The sequence below is a fragment of the Oncorhynchus mykiss genome, chromosome 9, assembly GCF_057628025.1.
Source record: "Oncorhynchus mykiss isolate SJ-2025 chromosome 9, ASM5762802v1, whole genome shotgun sequence".
In the NCBI taxonomy this organism is placed as follows: Eukaryota; Metazoa; Chordata; class Actinopteri; order Salmoniformes; family Salmonidae; genus Oncorhynchus; species Oncorhynchus mykiss.
The window spans coordinates 84885553-84909688 of NC_143030.1; the positions used below are offsets into that span (position 1 = coordinate 84885553).

The following is a 24136-nucleotide window of genomic DNA, read 5'->3' on the forward strand; positions in this document are numbered from 1 at the left end:
GGCATATTGACCTGTTTTAATAATACTCCTGAATCACTTTAATCAATAAAAGCATTTATTGAGTGTAGTCTTAACACAGCTGAGATTTACTTCAGTGCATTCACCCTATTGCTTCCACCTATCAAGTTGTTTCAGATCTAGTGAGGAGGGGGAAGGGAACTGTCACATTCTTAGCAATATACGTTAATGTCATTTTCATATTCTATATTTACAGCCGCATGTCTTTACTTTCCCAAATTGACCATTTAAGCAACGATGATGTCAGTTATACCAAAACAACAGAGTTCCGTCTCCAAGTTTTAATGTGGATAAATACACACCAGAATAACTTGGGACCAGTCACAGAAAGACTTTGTTAAAGGAGACATCTGCAGTTGCTGCAGCCATTTTAGAACTTGAATGATATAGTAGATTTCCAGAAAACCATGATGCTCATCTTTATAGAATGAATACTGAACAGGAGGTAAAGGAAAAGCAGTCATAGTTGGTGCTCAAGGAGTACTTACAGACTCCCTTTTAACTCATTAGATCAGAGAGGTGTGTTGTAACAATATATAACTGCTATTAGAGGGTCTCAAACCCAGGCCACCAGCACCAATGATGAAAGTCCTAACCACTACCCCAGTAAGGGATATCTCTAGGACATGTACTTATTGGGCCAGTATAGCCCTGTCCTGAAGAAACCTTAACCCCTCCTCCCTAGGCATTTGATCTGAAACAACCTGATAGGTGGAATCTCAGCTCTGTTGAAAATACACTCGAGAAAATATTATAATAATCATACTAGTGTTTCAGGAGTATCATTTAATACAGGTTAAAATGACCCAAAGTTAGACAATTATACAGAAAGCCATTAAATTGCTGAAATAAGTATATCAAATAAATTATGAGAGAATAGTCAGATTAACTGAGACCCAACATGGAGGCGAAGCAGGAAGATCAGAGTACGATGAACCAAGAGGTTGTGAGTTCAAATCCCAGGTGAGAATAATAATGTAAAAAATGAACATGCACTATGTAATCACGTTTGTCAAAATGTGTCAAATATGTTTGTTGAAAACAGTATGTTAAAAGCACTGTGTGTGTGAGTCTCCTTGACAACAGACAAATAGCTATGAGTGGATCAGTGGTTCACCAAGCAGGGCCTTGATGTGTAATAAATAAAACAATTGGGGAAATATTAAGTTCTGAGAACATGGTAACCACGTTCTATTGAACATTAAAATGAATTGGGGAAATATTAAGTTCTGAGAACATGGTAATCACGTTCTATTGGACATTAAAATGAATTGTCTTTTGAAAACATTCCTTGCACATCACAGGAACATTTGTATTAAAAACATTATTTAATGACCTAATGAGACTCGTTTTCTAAAGTTGTGGGAATGTTCGTTGTCAGCTGGGTACAGTGTTTAGGTACAAAGCAGTCTGAAACCTGTAGGCTAAATGGACTATAGTGTTCAGGTCTGAAACCTGTAGGGAACATGGATTATAGTGTTTACGTCCATAGCAGTCTGAAACCTGTAGGCTTCATGAACTATAGTGTTTACAGTGGCTTGCGAAAGTATTCACCCCCCTTGGCATTTTTCCTATTTTGTTGCCTTACAACCTGGAATGAAAATAGATTTTCAGGGGGTTTGTATCATTTGATTTAAACACCTGCCAATCACTTTGAAGATGCAACATATTTATCAAACAAGAAATAAGACAAGAAAACACAAAACTTGAGCGTGCATAACTATCCCCCCCCCCCAAGTCAATACTTTGTAGAGCCACCTTTAACAGCAATTACAGCTGCAAGTCTCTTGGAATATGTCTCTATAAGCTTAGCACATCTAGCCACTGTAATTTTTGTCCATTCGTCAAGGCAAAACTGCTCCAGCTCTCTTTAAGTCATACCACAGATTCTCAATTGGATTGAGGTCTGGGTTTTGACTAGGCTATTCCAAGATATTTAAATGTTTCCCCTTAAACCACTCAAGTGTTGCTTTAGCAGTGTACTTAGGATCATTGTTCTGCTGGAAGGTGAACCTCTGTCCCAGTCTCAAATATCTGGAGGACTTAAACAGGTTTCCCTCAATAACTTCCCTGTATTTAGCGGCATCCATCATTCCTTCAATTCTGACCAGTTTCCCAGTCCCTGCCGATGAAAAACATCCCCACAGCATGATGCTGCCACCACCATGCGTCACTGTGGGGATGGTGTTCTCGGGGTGATGAGAGGTGTTGGGTTTGTGCCAGTCATAGCGTTTTCCTTGATAGCCAAAAAGCTCAATTTGAGTCTCATCTGACCAGAGTACCTTTTTCCATATGTTTGGGGAGTCTCCCACATGGCTTTTGGCGAACACCAAACGTGTTTGCTTATTTTTTTTCTTTAAGCAATGGCTTTTTTCTGGCCACTCTTCTGTAAAGCCCAGCTCTGTGGAGTGTACAGCTTAAAGTGGTCCTATGGACAGATACTCCAATCTCCACTGTGGAGCTTTGCAGCTCCTTCAGGGTTATCTTTGGTCTCTTTGTTGCCTCTCTGATTAATGCCCTCCTTGCCTGGACTGTGAGTTTTGGTGCAATATTCTTTCCATTTTCTAATAATGGATTTAATGGTGCTCCGTGGGATGTTCAAAGTTTCAGATATTTTTTTTTATAACCCAACCCTGATCTGTACTTCTCCACAACTTTGTCCCTGACCTGTTTGGAGAGCTCCTTGGTCTTCATGGTACCGCTTGCTTGGTGGTGTTGCAGACTCTGGGGCCTTTCAGAACAGGTGTATATATATTGAGATCATGTGACTTAAATAAAGTCCACCTGTGTACAATCTAACTAATTATGTGACTTCTGAAGATAATTGGTTGCACCAGTTCTTATTTAGGGTCTTCATAGCAAAGGGGGTGAAAACATATGCACGCACCACTTTTCAGTTTGTAATTTTATTGAATTATTTTAAACAAGTAATTTTTTTCATTTCACTTCACCAATTTGTACTATTTTGTATATGTCTATTACATGAAATCCAAATAAAAATCTTTAAATGACAGGTTGTAATGCAACAAAGTAGGCAAATCACCAAGGGGGGTGAATACTTTTGCAAGGCACTGTAGGTCTGAAACCTGTAGGCTTCATGGATTATGGTGTTTAGGTCTGAAACCGTAGGCTAATTGGACTATAGTGTTTAGGTCTGAAACCTGTAGGCTAATTGGACTATAGTGTTTAGGTCTGAAACCTGTAGGCTACATGGACTATAGTGGTTAGGTCTGAAACCTGTAGGCTAATTGGACTATAGTGTTTAGGTCTGAAACCTGTAGGCTAATTGGACTATAGTGTTTAGGTCTGAAACCTGTAGGCTAATTGGACTATAGTGTTTAGGTCTGAAACCTGTAGGCTACATGGACTATAGTGGTTAGGTCTGAAACCTGTAGGCTACATGGACTATAGTGTTTCGGTCCATAGCGGTCTGTGTCGAAGTCCACAGTAGTCTGTAATTGGTCTTCAAGTTTTTGAGTCTCCATCGGGTTACATGGACAACATTACCAGCCTGTAGCTGTGTTTGTGTCTCTGTAGCTCTGTTAGTGCCTCTGTAGCTCTGTTTGTGCCTCGGGTGTAGGGCTGATCCATTAAGTCCACAGTAACCTATAGTTGGTTTTGAGATAGATGAGTGTCTCAAGGTTTTTGGGGAGAGCCCTGCCTCTGCCGGGTTGGAGCCAGTGTCTGGCCGAGGTAAAGATGGTCTCCACGGTGGAGGTCCCAGCCGGCACAGTAAACGCCCGCTTGGCCACCTGGCTGAGCTGAGGGAAGTCTATAGTCTTTCGTCTCCAGTAGTGGAGAGGCTCCTCCTCAGTGGGCTCCTCACGCAGGTACCCTGCCAGCTCCTGCTCCACACTCTTTGCCTGCGCCGTGGGCCTTTGCTTGATGAAGGAGAACAGCTTGCAGGGCCTGCTGAGCGAAGTGGAGGAAGGAAGAGGGGACGAGGCTGGGGACAAAGCTGCGTCAGGGGACTGGGCCTGGGGGGTGAGCTCCATGCTGGGGCCCTGTGTTTGTGTGTGTTTGGTGACCTCGTCCAGGAGGACCTGTCTGTGCCAGTCAGGGTCTGAGCTCCAGGTGAGTTTGAACTGTGGGTCCAGGGTGGTGGCGGTGACGTACAGAGGGTCCTCCAGGATGGGAGCCAGGCGGCGCTCTACGGCTTGAGACAAGCCCAGCAGCAGGCAGGGTAGCTGGGGGGAGACGCACTCTGACAGGTGCTTACGGAGCCCCAGGACACAGGGCAGAGCCAGACTGATGGAGACGTGTCTGTCACCCTGTCAGGAGACAAGAACACAACCATTAAACTGTCTGTCTGTCTCTCACGTGTCTGTCTGTGCGTCTCTCACGTGTCTGTCTGTGCGTCTCTCACGTGTCTGTCTGTGCGTCTCTCACGTGTCTGTCTGTGCGTCTCTCACGTGTCTGTCTGTGCGTCTCTCACGTGTCTGTCTGTGCGTCTCTCACGTGTCTGTCTGTGCGTCTCTCACGTAATTGTCTGTGCGTCTCTCACGTGTCTGTCTGTGCGTCTCTCACCTGTCTATCTGTCTGTCTGTCTCTCACCTGTCTGTCTGTCTGTCTCTCACCTGTCTGTCTGTCTGTCTCTCACCTGTCTGTCTGTCTGTCTCTCACCTGTCTGTCTGTCTGTCTCTCACCTGTCTGTCTGTCTGTCTCTCACCTGTCTGTCTGTCTGTCTCTCACCTGTCTGTCTGTCTGTCTCTCACCTGTCTGTCTGTCTGTCTCTCACCTGTCTGTCTGTCTGTCTCTCACCTGTCTGTCTGTCTGTCTCTCACCTGTCTGTCTGTCTGTCTCTCACCTGTCTGTCCGTCTGTCTCTCACCTGTCTGTCCGTCTGTCTCTCACCTGTCTGTCCGTCTGTCTCTCACCTGTCTGTCCGTCTGTCTCTCACCTGTCTGTCCGTCTGTCTCTCACCTGTCTGTCCGTCTGTCTCTCACCTGTCTGTCCGTCTGTCTCTCACCTGTCTGTCCGTCTGTCTCTCACCTGTCTGTCCGTCTGTCTCTCACCTGTCTGTCCGTCTGTCTCTCACCTGTCTGTCCGTCTGTCTCTCACCTGTCTGTCCGTCTGTCTCTCACCTGTCTGTCCGTCTGTCTCTCACCTGTCTGTCCGTCTGTCTCTCACCTGTCTGTCCGTCTGTCTCTCACCTGTCTGTCTGTCTGTCTCTCACCTGTCTGTCTGTCTGTCTCTCACCTGTCTGTCTGTCTGTCTCTCACCTGTCTGTCTGTCTGTCTCTCACCTGTCTGTCTGTCTGTCTCTCACCTGTCTGTCTGTCTGTCTCTCACCTGTCTGTCTGTCTGTCTCTCACCTGTCTGTCTGTCTGTCTCTCACCTGTCTGTCTGTCTGTCTCTCACCTGTCTGTCTGTGTGTCTCACCTGTCTGTCTGTGTGTCTCTCACCTGTCTGTCTGTCTGTCTGTCTGTGTGTCTCTCACCTGTCTGTCTGTCTGTGTGTCTCTCACCTGTCTGTCTGTCTGTCTGTCTGTCTGTGTGTGTGTCTCTCACCTGTCTGTCTGTCTGTCTGTGTGTCTCTCACCTGTCTGTCTGTCTGTCTGTATGTGTGTCTCTCACCTGTCTGTCTGTCTGTGTGTCTCTCACCTGTCTGTCTCACCTGTCTGTCTGTCTGTGTGTCTCTCACCTGTCTGTCTGTGTGTCTCTCACCTGTCTGTGTGTGTGTCTGTATCTCACCTGTCTGTCTGTCTGTCTCTCTGTGCGTCTCACCCGTCTGTGCGTCTCACCCGTCTGTGCATCTCACCCGTCTGTGCGTCTCACCCGTCTGTGAGTCTCACACCTGTCTGTGCGTCTGTCTGTCTGTCTGTCTGTCTCTCACCTGTCTGTGCGTCTGTCTGTCTGTCTGTCACCTGTCTGTGCGTGTGTCTGTCTGTCTGTCTCTCACCTGTCTGTGCGTGTGTCTGTCTCTCACCTGTCTGTGCGTGTGTCTGTCTCTCACCTGTCTGTGCGTGTGTCTGTCTGTCTGTCTCTCACCTGTCTGTGCGTGTGTCTGTCTGTCTGTCTCTCACCTGTCTGTGCGTGTGCACCATGTCCCAGGCCTCAGTAAAGGGTTCCAGTGTGTCTGTCAGTTCTCTGAGCAGCGCCACCTCCTGGCCACTCAGCACCAGGTCAGCCCGGTCAGACACATCCTCCAAGAACTCTGCTGAGTCCAGAAGACCACGCAACACCTGGAGGAGAGGAAAATGGAATCAAAAGAGCATTGTTACAATTTACACTTTTAAACCAGCAGGTTGTTGTAACTAGACTATATTAAGTCCTTCTTACCTTGAGTTGTACGGCCCAGTCTCGCTCTCCAGCCCTGCTGCTCCCTGCCCCCCCCAACCCCCCTCCCAACAGGCCCACCAGTTTGTCGTGTGGCACGGCGGAGGTGACATAGTTATAGAAGGATGAGGCTTTAGCCAGGGTGGAGGAGAGGAGAGGAGAGGAGGAGAGCAGTCCATCTCTCACACACTGACCCAGAGAACAACAGAAACAGTCTATCCTGCCAGACCCCAGACCTCCCTCCCACCAGTCCTCCTGTTCTACCTCTCCTTCCCTCTCTCCTCCTTCATCCCCACTCTCCTCCTCTTCCTCGTCAGCATCATCTCCCGGGTTGCCGTGGATACAGAACCCTGGTAGGCGGCATGAGGGGTGAGTTTCAGCGGGAAATGGGTCAGCCACGACACGGAACGCTCGGCCCGAAACGCCGTGCGCCACACACACCTCCTCGAACTCTGCTAGCACGCGATTGGCCGAGAGCCCACCAACCAGAGGGAGGCAGGCCAGCAGGGCGGAACGCATCTGCCAATCAGACGACAGGAAGTGGCAGGTCACCCCCAGGTACCTGCAGGTAGGAGGACACAGCGATGTCATAATGAACAACCCTAGATGACGGCATGCTATTCCCATAAACTAGTGCACTATATAGGAAATAGGGTGTCAAACTAGTGCACTATATAGGAAATAGGGTGTCATTAACTAGTGCACTACATAGGAAATAGGGTGTCAAACTAGTGCACTACATAGGAAATAAGGTGTTATAAACTAGTGCACTATATAGGAAAATATTAGGTATGGGTTCCAAATGGCACCCTGAGTAGGACAGTAGGCCAGTAGGCCAGACATATTAAAACACAGAGATGGTGATTTTAGCCATGCACAGTAGAGCCATGCACGAGTATGAATTTTAAGCCCAAGCCCTACCCGCGACATTCAGGCCCGATTGTTTCAGCCAAATTTAAGGCCCGGCCCTGCCCGAAGACCGAAATAACTTCCTGTTAGTAAATCCATTAGCTGCTCCTCTCTGTCTGTCACTCGCTCCCTGTGCTCAGGGAGCTCACTCTGCATGCATTCTGCTCATGGAGGCTCTGAGTCTGAGTATCCATAGCAACAGCTCTGCTCGGGCTGCTCAATGATGAGAGCTGTTAGCTACTTTTTATCACTCTAAACTAAGAGTCCAGCAACATTTCCTGTGAAATAATCTCTCCTGTCTGATATTTAATGAGGTTGAAGCACTTCTGACACCATGTTATGATCAGATATGACTGTACTGTGCAGCAGAGGACGAGGAAAGAGCTCAGCTTCAAAATGTTAGTGATCAATTTAGTGAAACCTGAGACCTGCCCGTACCCTAGAGTTAGGCTTAGAGTACATACCCAGTGTTAACCCCTGCTGTGGTCCCAAGGAAACCCCTCCAGAGGGAGACAGAGAGGCTGAGAGAGAGGGCTGAGGCCAGGGCCTGTCTGGTGGCCAGCTGGGCCTGGTAGGCGTAGGCTGGGAGGAGCTGGGTGTGGAGGTATCGGGGGGGCTCGGGGGTATAGCGAGGCTCTAACAGCTGCAGTAACTCTCTGAATCCTCTGAGATCCACCAGGGAGGCAGGCTGGAGGTCCTGGACCAGCATCTTCGCTATCGCCTCCGAGATCAGCACCTGGTCAAACATAATACTGTCCATTACACACAAACTACAACACACACACACATTCAAAGATTGTCCTTGCCACCGTGCTTCTACACCTGCATTGCTTGCTGTTTGGGGTTTTAGGCTGGGTTTCTGTACAGCACTTTGAGATATCAGCTCACCCTAGAGGCTTCTACACCTGCATTGCTTGCTGTTTGGGGTTTTAGGCTGGGTTTCTGTACAGCACTTTGAGATATCAGCTGATGTACGAAGGGCTATATAAATAAATTTGATTTCATTTGACTAGGCTACCTGCTGCACCATAATTACATCGGTAACGAGTTTATAATAGCAACAAGGCACCTCGATGAGTCGTGCCTAAGAACAGCCCTTAGCCGTGGTATATTGGCCATATACCAAACCCTCTCGGACCTCATTGCTTAATAATACAATGAACAAGATGAAGTCAAACACAGCACGGTCTATAACACACTAAAACTACACAACACAGGAATTTCAATCGAAAAGGACCCATAGGCATAAGAAAGGCTTTGATTTCTGGATAGACAGATGGATCTTAGAAAACATCTACCAGAAAGTTTTATAAGGTATTAGAAATACATCAACACAATAACGTCGACGTTAAGACCTCCGCCAACTAACATCAACACAATAACGTCGACGTTAAGACCTCCGCCAACTAACATCAACACAATAACGTCGACGTTAAGACCTCCTCCAACTAACATCAACACAATAACGTCAACGTTAAGACCTCCTCCAACTAACATCAACACAATAACGTCGACGTTAAGACCTCCGCCAACTAACATCAACACAATAACGTCGACGTTAAGACCTCCTCCAACTAACATCAACACAATAACGTCGACGTTAAGACCTCCGCCAACTAACATCAACACAATAACGTCGACGTTAAGACCTCCTCCAACTAACATCAACACAATAACGTCGACGTTAAGGCCTCCGCCAACATCAACACAATAACGTCGACGTTAAGGCCTCCGCCAACTAACATCAACACAATAACGTCGACGTTAAGACCTCCGCCAACTAACATCAACACAATAACGTCGACGTTAAGGCCTCCGCCAACTAACATCAACACAATAACATCGACGTTAAGACCTCCGCCAACTAAAATCAACACAATAACGTCGACGTTAAGACCTCCGCCAACTAACATCAACACAATAACGTCGACGTTAAGACCTCCGCCAACTAACATCAACACAATAACGTTGACGTTAAGACCTCCGCCAACTAACATCAACACAATAACGTCGACGTTAAGACCTCCGCCAACTAAAATCAACACAATAACATCGACGTTAAGACCTCCGCCAACTAACATCAACATAATAACGTCGACGTTAAGACCTCCGCCAACTAACATCAACACAATAACGTCGACGTTAAGGCCTCCGCCAACTAACATCAACACAATAACATCGACGTTAAGACCTCCGCCAACTAACATCAACACAATAACATCGACGTTAAGACCTCCGCCCACTAACATCAACACAATAACGTCGACGTTAAGACCTCCTCCAACTAACATCAACACAATAACGTCGACGTTAAGACCTCCGCCAACATCAACACAATAACGTTGACGTTAAGACCTCTGCCAACTGACATCAACACAATAACGTCAACGTGAAGACCTCCGCCAACTAACATCAACACAATAACGTTGACGTTAAGGCCTCTGCCAACATCAACACAATAACGTCAACGTTAAGACCTCCGCCAACTAACATCAACAAAATAACGTTGACGTTAAGACCTCCGCCAACTAACATCAACACAATAACGTCGACGTTAAGGCCTCCGCCAACTAACATCAACGTCGACGTTAAGGCCTCCGCCAACTAACATCAACACAATAACATCGACGTTAAGGCCTCCGCCAACATCAACACAATAACATCGACGTTAAGGCCTCCGCCAACATCAACACAATAACGTTGACGTTAAGACCTCCACCAACTAACATCAACACAATAACGTCGACGTTAAGACCTCCACCAACTAACATCAACACAATAACGTCGACGTTAAGACCTCCGCCAACTAACATCAACACAATAACGTCGACGTTAAGGCCTCCGCCAACATCAACACAATAACGTCGACGTTAAGACCTCCGCCAACTAACATCAACACAATAACGTCGACGTTAAGACCGCCGCCAACTAACATCAACACAATAACGTCGACGTTAAGGCCTCCGCCAACTAACATCAACACAATAACATTGACGTTAAGACCTCCGCCAACAAACATCAACACAATAACGTTGACGTTAAGACATCCGCCAACTAACATCAACACAATAACGTCAACGTTAAGACCTCCACCAACATCAACACAATAACGTTGACGTTAAGACCTCCGCCAACAAACATCAACACAATAACGTTGACGTTAAGACATCCGCCAACTAACATCAACACAATAACGTTGACGTTAAGACCTCCACCAACTAACATCAACACAATAACGTTGACGTTAAGACCTCCGCCAACTAACATCAACACAATAACATCGTCGTTAAGACCTCCACCAACTAACATCAACACTTAACGTAGATGCTAAGACCCCTGCCAAATAACATCAACACTTAATGTTAACCTGAAATATATCCTTGCCTTGTAATTCCGTTACCAACAACCTAAATATTCTGAAGATATTGTCAAATTTTTCTCCCTCATGAGGGAGGATAATGAACGTTCACAGAAGTAACATTTAATGGTGGTGAATTTACTGAGAATAATTCATAAACAAAATTGGTAAGTGATTAAAACCCGTAAATACCAAAAACATCTTTAGTGGAATTACTGCAACTGAACTGGCTACAATGGGAAATCATCACAAACCAGTTTGTTACTGTCCTCTCTTCCACTGACATACTGTTATGTTCAGCTCATATAGCGTCTCCTACCCTACCGTACTGACCCTTACCCTACTGACCCTTACCCTACCCTACTGACCCTTACCCTACTGACCCCTACCCTACCGTACTGACCCTTACCCTACTGACCCCTACCCTACCGTACTGACCCTTACCCTACTGACTCCTACCCTCCCGTACTGACCCTTACCCTACTTACCCCTACCCTCCCGTACTGACCCTTACCCTACTGACTCCTACCCTCCCGTACTGACCCTTACTCTACTGACCCCTACCCTCCCGTACTGACCCTTACCGTACTGACCCCTAGCCTACCGTAGTGACCCTTACCCCACCGTAGTGACCCCTACTGTTCAGACCCCTACCCTACCGTACTGACCCCTACCGTACTGACACCTACTGTTCAGACCTCTACCGTACTGACCCTTACCCCTACCGTACTGACCCTTACCCTCCCGGACTGACCCCTACCCTAATGACCCCTACCCTCCCGTACTGACCCCTACCCTAATGACCCCTACCCTCCCGTACTGACCCCTACCCTACTGACCCCTACCCTAATGACCCATACCCTACCATACTGACCCCTAACCTACCGTACTGACCCCTAACCTACCGACTCCTACTCTACCGTACTGACCCCTACCCTACCGTACCGACCCCTACCGCACTGACCCCTACCCTACCTACCCCTACCCTACCATACTGACCCCTACCTTACCGTAGTGACCCCTACCCTACCGACCCCTACCCTACCGACCTCCAAGTACTGACCCCTACTGTACTGATCCTTACCCTACAGACCCCTACCTTACCGTACTGACCTCTACCCTAGCGTACTGACCCCTACCGTACTGACCTCTACCCTACTGTACTGAACCCTCGTACTGACCTCTACCCTACCGTACTGAACCATCATACTGAACTCTACCCTACCGTACTGAACTCTACCCTACCGTACTGAACTCTACCCTACCGTACTGAACCCTACCCTACCGTACTGAACCCTCGTACTGAACTCTACCCTACCGTACTGAACCCTCGTACTGAACTCTACCCTACCGTACTGAACCCTCGTACTGAACTCTACCCTACCGTACTGAACCCTCGTACTGAACTGTACCCTACCGTACTGAACCCTACCTTACCGTACTGACCCCTAACCTACCGACTCCTACTCTACCGTACTGACCCCTACCCTACCGTACCGACCCCTACCGCACTGACCCCTACCGTACTGACCCCTACCGTACCTACCCCACCATACTGACCCCTACTGTACCCTACCTTACCGTAGTGACCCCTACCCTACCGACCCCTATTGTTCAGACCTCTACCGTACAGACCCTTACCCTACTGTACTGACCCCTCACGGACTGACCCCTATCCTAACGGACTGACCCCTACCCTACTGACCCCTACCCTACTGACCCCTACCGACCTCCAAGTACTGACCCCTACTGTACTGATCCTTACCCTACAGACCCCTACCTTACCGTACTGACCTCTACCCTAGCGTACTGACCCCTACCGTACTGACCTCTACCCTACCGTACTGACCTCTACCCTACTGTACTGAACCCTCGTACTGACCTCTACCCTACCGTACTGAACCATCATACTGAACTCTACCCTACCGTACTGAACTCTACCCTACGGTACCTACCGTACTGAACTCTACCCTACCGTACTGAACCCTCGTACTGAACTCTACCCTACCGTACTGAACCCTCGTACTGAACTCTATCCTACCGTACTGAACCCTCGTACTGAACTCTACCCTACCGTACTGAACCCTCGTACTGAACTCTACCCTACCGTACTGAACCCTCGTACTGAACTGTACCCTACCGTACTGAACTCTACCCTACCGTACTGAACCCTACCATACTGAATCCTACCCCACCGTACTGAATCCTAGTCTACCGTACTGAACTCTACCCTACCGTACTGAACTCTACCCTACCGTACTGAACTCTACCGTACTGAACCCTCGTACTGAACTGTACCCTACCGTACTGAACCCTCGTACTGAACTCTACCCTACCGTACTGAACCCTCGTACTGAACTCTACCCTACCGTACTGAACCCTCGTACTGAACTCTACCCTACCGTACTGAACCCTCGTACTGAACTCTACCCTACCGTACTGAACCCTCGTACTGAACTCTACCCTACCGTACTGAACCCTCGTACTGAACTGTACCCTACCGTACTGAACTCTACCCTACCGTACTGAACCCTACCATACTGAATCCTACCCCACCGTACTGAATCCTAGTCTACCGTACTGAACTCTACCCTACCGTACTGAACTCTACCCTACCGTACTGAACTCTACCGTACTGAACCCTCGTACTGAACTCTACCCTACCGTACTGAACCCTCGTACTGAACTGTACCCTACCGTACCTAACCCTACCATACTGAATCCTACCCCACCATACTGAATCCTAGTCTACTGTACTAAACTCTATCCTACCGAACTGAATCCTAGCCTACCGTACTGAACCCTAGTACTGACTTCTACCCTACCGTACTGACCTCTACCCTACCGTACTGACCTCTACCATACTGAATCCTAGTCTACTGCACTAAACTCTACACTACCGTACTGAACTCCACCGTACTGAACACTACCCTATTGTACTGAATGCTAGCCTACTGTACTGAATCCTAGCCTGCCGTACTGAACTCTACTGACCTCTACCCTACTGTACTGACCAAAACTGTGATGTCCAATCTTATGGAACATGAGGAGAACAACATTGAAGCCATAATGATGCATTTCTGTATTGTACAGATCAGGGACCCATGACGTCATTCTGTTAGCGGGTGTCGATCCACTTCACTAATTGTAGTTCAATAGCCAAAAGAGAATACTCACGGTGCCATGTAATAGCTGACACCCCATTATTTCTGCAGACATCTTTGAATATTAATTCAGAGCAAATACTTTTTTGGAAAATGTGGTTGCACAAAAAAACTGATTTTAACTATAAGTTTGCATAGTTCTGACACTAAATTTACTAAAACACACACACACACCTGGCGAGGGTCGTGTCTGTGGAACTTCGTCACCCCTTCTCCTGCTCCCTCTCTTCCTCCCCCTCCCCCTACTCCCACCCCTCCAGCGGTGATGGAGTGACTGCAGCGATGGCCTCCTCCGTTGGCCAGGCTGTGAAGGGAGGATGAGGAGTAGGGATGGAGGGAGGAGGAAGATGAGGAGTAGGCTTCTCGCTTCATATCCTTCTTCTTTACAAACTCATCGTACATCGCCTGGTGCTTCCTCTGTAGAAACGAGAGAGAGTGTGTAATTCTGATGATCAAATGTCAGACAGACTACCTATTGCAATGTTTTAGATTTGATATTGATTAATAAAATAGAATTTCACACAGAGACAAACAAGAACTGTATAATTCAGCCTCAGCCTGCTTCTACCTATCCCTATGGAATACAATGTGCAATCAGTTTCATACACAGACAATACTGTATCTATCACAGCCAGTAGCCTACTGTACCTGTTGTCACCTTCTGTCAGCCACCCAGACAGACAGATGTATACCTTAGTTAAGACAGACCTATAACCTGCTGTACCTGTTGTCTCCTACTGTCAGACACCCAGATCTATACCTTAGTTAAGATACTTTTGAAAAACTTGATTACTTTGAGGATTACTTTTTTGTTTGATGGATCGCGGGGAAAGAGCAGGAAAAGGCTTTTGAAGGCTACAGTGCTATGTGTGCTAAGGCTATGTCTTCCAATGATGCGACTGCTATTGGCATCCAAAGATTATCCAACTTTAATAAACGTTTAGAGGTAAAGGATGACAGCAGTGTGGTCTACGGAAATACGGATATCACTTATTATTGATATCTACATAGCAGCAGTGTAATTCACATCAATGCGCTGTCTCATTTAGCTATTTGCGCATTGTGGTTGTTGTGGATGGCTGTTCACAAATGCAAATATGTATTTGAACCCAATAATGGTTGAATTGAAAACGTTTATGATGCCCATCAAATCATTGTTTTTGAAACCAGTGGACAGCAAGTGAAAAATGCACTCTTGCAACAGCTGCACAGTGCAGATCCCAGCCTATGGAATAAAAGTGGAGCTTTTATTGCTCAATCTATTTCACTCTGATAAAATAAATAATCCCTAATGGATGGTGGTGGAAGAAATGGCAGCAGTTTCACGGCCGTCTAAACAATTGTGCTATTATGTGGGGGGTTTTGTGCGTTATTTGTCATTTATTTTGTACATAATGTTTCTGCCACCGTATTTTACGGCAAAAAAGAGCTTCTGGATATCAGGACAGCGATCACTCACCTCGGATTAGACAAAGAGCTTCTGGATATCAGGACAGCGATCACTCACCTCGGATTAGACAAAGAGCTTCTGGATATCAGGACAGCGATCACTCAACTCGGATTAGACAAAGAGCTTCTGGATATCAGGACAGCGATCACTCACCACGGATTAGACAAAGAGCTTCTAGATATCAGGACAGCGATCACTCACCTCGGATTAGACAAAGAGCTTCTGGATATCAGGACAGCGATCACTCACCTCGGATTAGACAAAGAGCTTCTGGATATCAGGACAGCGATCACTCAACTCGGATTAGACAAAGAGCTTCTGGATATCAGGACAGCGATCACTCAACTCGGATTAGACAGATTTTTTTTCTTCAACAAACAGGATGCGCAGGACGTACTTCAGACACCCGACAACGCCGAAAACCCCGTCATTGGCAGGAGAAAGAGACGGAGGTATAGAGGACACAGGCCTGGTTGCCTTGTGAGGATCTGCCGGTGGCGAGTGGGAAATCTGCCCTTACCATCGGTATTACTTGCCAACGTACAATCATTAAACAACAAATTAGACGAGGTACGATCACGAATATCCTACCAACAGGACATCAAAAACTGTAATATCTCATGTTTCATCGAAACAAAGCTCTCCCTCACCCTCCAGGTGGTAAAACCGACCACAACTCTATCCTCCTGATTCCTGCTTACAAAAAAAAAATGAAAGCAGGAAGCACCAGTGACTTGGTTTATAACAAACGATGAAGCAGATGCTAAACTACAGGAATGTTTTGCGATCACAGACTGGAATATGTTCCCGGGATTATTCTGATGGCATTGAGGAGTACACCACATCAGTCACTGGCTTTATCAATAAGTGCATCGAGGACGTTGTCCCCACAGTGACCGTACGTACATACCCCAACTAGAAGCCATGGATTACAGGCAACATTCGCAATGAGCTAAAGGGTAGAGCTGCCGCTTTCAAGGTGCGGGACTCTAACCTGGAAGCTTATAAGAAATCCTGCAATGCTATTCATTAACTACAGCTCAGCGTTCAACACCATAGTGCTCTAAATGCTCATTACTAAGCTATGAACTCTGGCAATAAACACCTCCCTCTGCAACTCCCTCCTCGTGTAATCCCAGACAAACTCATTGATGTCACGGCTGTGGGGGCCATACCATCACATCCAGGACTCATTGTTCTTCTTTACGCTGAAGATACAGCGAAAGTCAATTAAGAACTGTGTTTGGGGTTGTTGTCATGCTGCAGGAATACATTTTGGGCCAATCAGATGCCTCCTTATTGGTATTGCATGGTGGATAAGTATCTGCCTGTACTTCTCAGCATTGAGGATACCATTAATTCTGACCAAATCCCCAACTCCATTGGCAGAAATGCAGCCCCAAACATGCAAGGAACCTCCACCATGCTTCATTGTTGCCTGCAGACACTCATTCGTGCTCTCCAGCCCTTCAGCGAACAAACTGCCTTCTGCTACAGCCAAATATTTCAAATGTTGACGCATCAGTTCAGAGCACCTGCTGCCATTTTTCTGCACCCCAGTTCCTGTGTTTTCGTGCATAGTTGAGTCGCTTGCCCTTGTTTCCACGTCGGAGGTATGGATTTTTGGCCGCAAGTCTTCCATGAAGGCCACTTCTGACCAGACTTCTCTGGACAGTAGATGGGTGTACCAGAGTTTCACTGTTTTCTGCCAATTCTGAGCTGATGGCACTGCTGGACATCTTCCAATTGCAAAGGAAAGTAAACATGATGTGTCTTTCATCTGCTGCAGTAAGTTTCCTTGGCTCACCACTGCGTCTATGGTCCTCAACGTTGCCCGTTTCTTTGTGCTTCTTCAAAAAGAGCTTGGACAGCACACCTGGAAACCCCTGTCTGCCTTGAAATGTCTGCCTGGGAGAGACCTTGCTGAGGCAGTATAACTACCCTGTGTCTTGTTGCTGTACTCAGTCTTGACTTTGACAGTAAACTGTCTTCAGCAACCTCACCTTGTTAGCTGAGTTTGGCTGTTCCTCACCCAATTTTATTCCTCCTACACAGCTGTTTCAGTTAATGACTGTGTTTCAACCTACATAATGAATTGATGATCATTAGCACCTGTTTGGTATAATTGTTTAAATATACACCTGACCATATGTGTAACGGATGTGAAACGCTAGCTTAGTTAGCGGTGGTGCGCGCTAAATAGTGTTTCAATCGGTGACGTCACTTGCTCTGAGACCTTGAAGTAGTGGTTCCCCTTGCGCTGCATTGTGGAGCGATGGGTAACGAAGCTTCGTGGGTGACTGTTGTTGATGTGTGCAGAGGGTCCCTGGTTCGCGCCCGGGTATGGGCGAGGGGACGGTCTAAAATTATACTGTTACATACAGTGCCGTGCGAAAGTATTCGGCCCCCTTGAACTTTGCGACCTTTTGCCACATTTCAGGCTTCAAACATAAAGATATAAAACTGTATTTTTTTGTGAAGAATCAACAACAAGTGGGACACAATCATGAAGTGGAACGACATTTATTGGATATTTCAAACTTTTTTAACAAATCAAAAACTGAAAAATTGGGCGTGCAAAATTATTCAGCCCCTTTACTTTCAGTGCAGCAAACTCTCTCCAGAAGTTCAGTGAGGATCTCTGAATGATCCAATGTTGACCTAAATGACTAATGATGATAAATACAATCCACCTGTGTGTAATCAAGTCTCCGTATAAATGCACCTGCACTGTGATAGTCTCAGAGGTCCGTTAAAAGCGCAGAGAGCATCATGAAGAACAAGGAACACACCAGGCAGGTCCGAGATACTGTTGTGAAGAAGTTTAAAGCCGGATTTGGATACAAAAAGATTTCCCAAGCTTTAAACATCCCAAGGAGCACTGTGCAAGCGATAATATTGAAATGGAAGGAGTATCAGACCACTGCAAATCTACCAAGACCTGGCCGTCCCTCTAAACTTTCAGCTCATACAAGGAGAAAAATGTCAGTCTCTCGATGTGCAAAACTGATAGAGACATACCCCAAGCGACTTACAGCTGTAATCGCAGCAAAAGGTGGCGCTACAAAGTATTAACTTAAGGGGGCTGAATAATTTTGCACGCCCAATTTTTCAGTTTTTGATTTGTTAAAAAAGTTTGAAATATCCAATAAATGTCGTTCCTCTTCATGATTGTGTCCCACTTGTTGTTGATTCTTCACAAAAAAATACAGTTTTATATCTTTATGTTTGAAGCCTGAAATGTGGCAAAAGGTCGCAAAGTTCAAGGGGGCCGAATACTTTCGCAAGGCACTGTATGCCTACAAAATCCCTGACTTTGCACAAGTGTACCTACAACAATTGATGCTGTTTTGAAAGCAAAGTGTGGTCACACCAAATACGGATTTGATTTAGATTTTTTTTCTGTTCACTCCCTTTGCATTATGTTAATTAATAAATATAATCTATTAACATGTCAAAGCAGCTCGCGGCTGGCTTTCCATTTGTAGTCCGGAATATTCTTCTAGCCCTGCCACATCCGACGAGCGTCAGAGCCGGTGTAGTAGGATTCAATATTAATCCTGTATCCATGCTTTGCCTGTTTGATGGTTCTTCTGAGGGTGTAGCAGGATTTTTTATCAGCGTCCGGATTAGTGTCCCGCTACTTGAAAGTGGCAGCTCTAGCCTTTAGCTCGATGCGGATGTTGCCTGTAATCCATGGTGTTACACAAATCAAAATCTGCCTTATATTTTAGATTCTTCAAAGTAGCCACCATTAGGCTTGATGACAGCTTTGCACATTCTTGGCATTTTCTCAACCAGCTTCACCTGGAATGCTTTCCCACCAGTCTTGAATTAGTTCCCAAGACTCATCCCAAACCATCTCAATTGGGTTGAGGTCGGGTGATTGTGGAGGCCAAGTCATCTGATGCAGCACTCCATCACTTGGTAAAATTGCTCTTACACAACCTGGAGGTGTGTTGGGTCATTGTCCAGTAGAAAAACAACTGATAGTCCCACTAAGCGGAAACCAGATGGCATGGAGTATCGCTGCAGAATGCTGTGGTAGGCATGCTGATTAAGTGTGCCTTGAATTCTAAATAAAATCACTGACTGTGTAGGCAGCAATGCACTCTCACAACATCACACCTCCTCCTCCATGCTTCACAGTGGGAACCACACATGCCATCAGTCGTTTACCTACTCTGCGTCTCAAAGACATGGTGGTTGGAATCCAAAATCTCACATTTTGACTCATCAGACCAAAGGACAGACTTCCACCAGTCTAATGTCCATTGCTCATGTTTCTTGGCCCAAGTAAGTCTCTTCTTCTCATTGATGTCCTTTAGTAGTGGTTCCTTTGCAGCAATTCAACAATGAAAGCGGGATTCACACAATCTCCTCTGAACAGTTGATGTTGAGATGTGTCTTACTTGCATTCTGTGAAGCATTTATTTGGGCTGCAATCTGAGATGCAGTTAACTCTAATGAACGTATCCTCTGCAGCAGAGGTAATTCTGGGTCTTCCATTCCTGTGGTGGTCCTCGTGAGAGCCAGTTTCATCATTGCGCTTGATGGTTTTTGCGACTGCACTTGAAGAAATGTTCAAAGTTCTTGACATTTTCCAGATTTACTGACCTTCATGTTTTAAAGTAATAATGGACTGTCATTTATCTTTGCTTCTATGAGCTGTTCTTGCCATAATATGGACTTGTTATTTTACTAAATAGGGCTACCTTCTGTATACCACCCCTACCTTGTCACAAGACAAGTGATTGGATCAAACGCATTAAGGAAAGGATTTCCACAAATTAACAACGCACACTTGTTAATTGAAACGCATTCCAGGTGACTACCTCATGAAGCTGGTTGAGAGAATGCCAACAGTGTGCAAAGCTGTCATCAAGGCAAACGGTGGCTACTTAGAAGAAGTAGCCACCGTTTAGCCACCGTTTAGAAGAAGTTTAGAAGACGGTGAATCTTTGGTTACTACATGATTCCATGTGTTATTTCATAGTTTTGATGTCTTCATTATTATTCGACAATGTAGAAAATATTAAAAATAAAGAAAAATCCTAGAATGAGTAGATGTGTCCAAACTTTTGACTGGTACTGTATACATGTCCATTGATTCTTGAAGAATATAACTTATTATTAGCCTCATGAGCTTAGTTCAACTGTCAAACTCCATGAGAACCCAAAATATATGCTTGTTTTACTCCAATGTTTGTAAACACTGTAAATGTAAACAAACACTGTATAGCCTCATAGCATGGTTAAAACAATAGTGTTGATATCATGGATGGTCAGTCCTTACATTCACAGCTCTGTCTATTACTCTGAGAGTGGTTACATTTCTCCTTGCCCATCCCTCAGTTTTTCACCAAAACAGAGACCGTTTTGTTATTGTATCTTTGTTGCTTCTGTTACTTCTGTGGATTTGCCCGTTAAACAGCTGCATATTACCAAGATATCAAATTGTCACCAAGAAAAAGGTAAACAATAGGCCTTTAGCAAATGCAGAATATGGCATTCATTTTTCACATGTAAATAGCACTTTTCAGTAGTGCTCAAAGCATGCCATTCCATAAGGGCAGCATTTATTTTTAAACTTAAATCAATGAGCCAAATCAGCCCTCTATGACAACAAAATCATAAACAACAGAGTAGGGCTGGCTAATAAATCTATAGTTTTGGGTTATGCTCAGTTAAATAAATTTGGATAATCTATACTTCCATATTTCCAAGTCCTGTTCTTGAAGATCCCAGGGTATACAATGTTTGGAATGATTGGGGCAGGGTTAGAGAGTTGGACTAGTAACCGAAAGGTTGCAAGTTCAAATCCCCGAGCTGACAAGGTACAAAGCTGCCCCTGAACAGGAACAACCCACTGTTCCTAGGCCGTCATTGAAAATAAGAATTTGTTCTTAACTGACTTGCCTAGTTAAATAAAGGTAAAATTGTATAGTAACTCCAGCTCTTAAATTCTGTACAGCACTTTGTGACAACAGCTGATGTAAAAAGGGCTTTATAAATACATTTGATTGATTGATTGGAATTCTGATGGACTTTGGTTTTTAATATAAAGATACAATTTAATCATATTATATGTAGTAGAAAGCGATGGGTTAGAAGACGCCTACATTACCAACCCATAAAATAAAATGTAACATCCAAATATGGCCAGTTATGTAATCTTTAACATGGACTTATCCTGCAATAGACGTCATTAAATTGGTAACATACATTTGTCTTCTTCAAAATGCCTCTTAAGGTTGAAAGTAATGTAAAACTACATGTAATCAGATTACATTACTGGGTTTGGATAATCCAAAAAGTACCTTACTGATTACAATTTGACAGGTAACTAGTAACGGATTACATTTCGAAAATAACTCACCCAACCCTGCCTATAGCCTACTGTCACCTACGGTCAGACAGATCTATAGCTTAGTTAAAACAGATCTATACGGTACCTTGAGATGTGTGACGAAGTTGGATGTGACGCTCCTCTTCGCCTGTATCCTGGTGCCGCATGCTTTACAGTTGGACTCGATCTTGCCGTTCTCCCCCTCGAACACGATGTTGAAGTAATCCAGAATGGACACCTTCGAAATTGACGCCATTGGGATGACCAACCTTTATCCTCGGAAGTAGATTCAACTTTCCAAAAGACAACAATCGAGATCTCTCTACCTATTCTTTCTTTTTCCCGAGCCTCCCTCTAGTCACTACCATAAGAGCGGAGGGGTGTGTGCGTTTTCTTCCTTCCTACTCACTGTAATCAAAACGCTGGCAGACGCGCGCAACAATAGATGGGTTAAAACAGGCGACTTGCCAAAACAGCGTCTTGGAGCTATCGCGTTTCAGCTAGCTACGATGCTCGTACACGAATCATGCTATTAAACAAAGTATCTAGTATCGCTGCAAACACTGAAATCCTGTAGCTATCCAGTCCTGCCTGGTCCGTGTTATCAAACTGCACCAGCTACTCGAGGAGGCTGGGCTTTCGGGCTAGCAGAGGATGGCGGCCACCATTGGTCCAGGAAGTAAACCAGATACGCGTTTCCGAAACACTTCGGCAGTTATCGGCAACGCTCGGCCGGATCAACTCAATATATCGTTCAGTATAATTCCCCCACCGTAGACGCTATATTTTATAGTCAAATTTCCTTTAATTGGATTGCTTTTAGTATACACAGGCAGCCCAATTCCACTAATTGGTTTTATGACCAATCAAATCAGATCTTTTCACATCAGATTTTTTTCAGAGCTGATCAGATTGCTCAATAAAATTGGACTGTCTGTAAAAAACACAGCCTTTTTTAACTTTTATTATCTATCCTGATGCCTAGTCACTTTACCCTGCATTCATGTACATATCTACCTCAAATACCTTATTATTATCTATCCTGATGCCTAGTCACTTTACCCTGCATTCATGTACATATCTACCTCAAATACCTTATTATTATCTATCCCAGATGCCTAGTCACTTTACCCTGCCTTCATGTACATATCTACCTGAAATACCGTATTATTATCTATTCTGATGCCTAGTCACTTTACCCTGCCTTCATGTACATATCTACCTCAAATACCTTATCTATCCTGATGTCTAGTCACTTTACCCTGCCTTCATGTACATATCTACCTCAAATACCTTATCTATCCTGATGTCTAGTCACTTTACCCTGCCTTCATGTACATATCTACCTCAAATACCTTATTATTATCTATCCTGATGTCTAGTCACTTTACCCTGCCTTCATGTACATATCTACCTCAAATACCTTATTATTATCTATCCTGATGTCTAGTCACTTTACCCTGCCTTCGTGTACATATCTACCTCAAATACCTTCCTCACACCAGTCCATTCATTTATATCCATGAGGGGGATAATATGAGTGCACACTTCTGGAGAATGTAGCCAGTGTGTCTAGTCTGCGTCAGATCTAAACCATGATCTGGCCAGTCTGTCTTTCAGTCTGGTCCTGGTTGCTGTTCAGCTGGAGCTGCAGCTGTTCTCTGGTGGTCAGGACTGCAAACTGTAGATCAACCATTTGCGCTAACAACTGTACGACTATGGAGAGAGGAGTTTTCCCCATTACAACATAGTAGCGTGCATGCAGAGAGACAGACAGACAGCTGTATGGCCACAGAGGAAGACAGAAAGAGGAGAGCGAACGAGTGACAAGAGCTTCATTTGAAGACTACCATTTATCAAGTCCTAAAACACATCTATTAACATTTTTAAATGTTTTCTGAATGTGGTTCATGTTTCATCCATACTGGTGTGTGCAAGCAGAAGGAAAGATACCCTACTATGTTTCATCTATCCTACCAGTCAGGCAGACTGGCAGACAGACAAACAGAAAACTAGCCTACCTTGTTAGAATGAGGCCTGGGCCTGTTTGAGGGTCTGATTCCAAACTACTTCAGATGGTCCTGCTGGGGATTGGGTTCAGTATTGCCTATTTATTAGGATCCCCAAATAGCTGTTGCCAAGGCAGTGGCTACTCTTCCTGGGGTCCAAACAGGAAACGACAAATAAAATCCATAATGTACATTACATAGCACTAGCCTTAGGGTTAGGGGGAAACTCTTCCTGGGTTCCAAACAGGAAACAACAAATAAAATCCATAATGTACATTACATAGCTCAGATAGTCTAGAGTTTAGAGCGTTGGGCCAGTAAACAAAAGGAGACATCACACCCTCCTTGTCTTTAGGTCCGTTGTTTTTTTGTGCTTTTTTTCACCTTTATTTATTTATTTATTTATTTGTGTAGGCCAGTTGAGAACAAGTTCTCATTTACAACTGTGACCTGGCCAAGACAAAGCAAAGCAGTTCGACACAGAACAACACATGGAATAAACAAAACATAGTCAATAATACAGTAGAACAAAAGGAAACAAAAAGTCTATATACAGTGAGTGCAAATGAGGTAAGATAAGGGAGTTAAGGAAATAAATAGGCC

The 24136-nt window shown here is 45.1% G+C and overlaps 1 protein-coding gene across 1 annotated transcript; it reads right to left on the reverse strand.

Annotated features, from left to right (window-relative positions):
- Positions 1-2908: 2908 nt before the first annotated feature.
- Positions 2909-22218, reverse strand: LOC110531303 (E3 SUMO-protein ligase ZBED1). The gene is made up of 6 exons (XM_036989156.2): positions 21631-22218; positions 13900-14142; positions 7668-7939; positions 6298-6856; positions 6042-6200; positions 2909-4289 (listed from the first exon to the last, which is right to left on the reverse strand). The coding sequence occupies exons 1-6, from the start codon at positions 21778-21780 to the stop codon at positions 3609-3611; spliced, it is 2064 nt and encodes a 687-aa protein (XP_036845051.2). The 5' UTR covers positions 21781-22218; the 3' UTR covers positions 2909-3608.
- Positions 22219-24136: the final 1918 nt, after the last annotated feature.

Coding starts and splice junctions, on each gene's coding strand:
- LOC110531303 (XM_036989156.2), bottom strand. CDS start 21,780: ATGGCGTCAATTTCGAAGGTGTCCATTCTGGATTACTTCAACATCGTG. Junction 14,143..21,630: donor ACTTCGTCACACATCTCAAG/GTACCGTATAGA, acceptor TCGTTTCTACAG/AGGAAGCACCAGGCGATGTA. Junction 4,290..6,041: donor TGGTGCACACGCACAGACAG/GTGAGAGACAGA, acceptor GTCTCCTGACAG/GGTGACAGACACGTCTCCAT.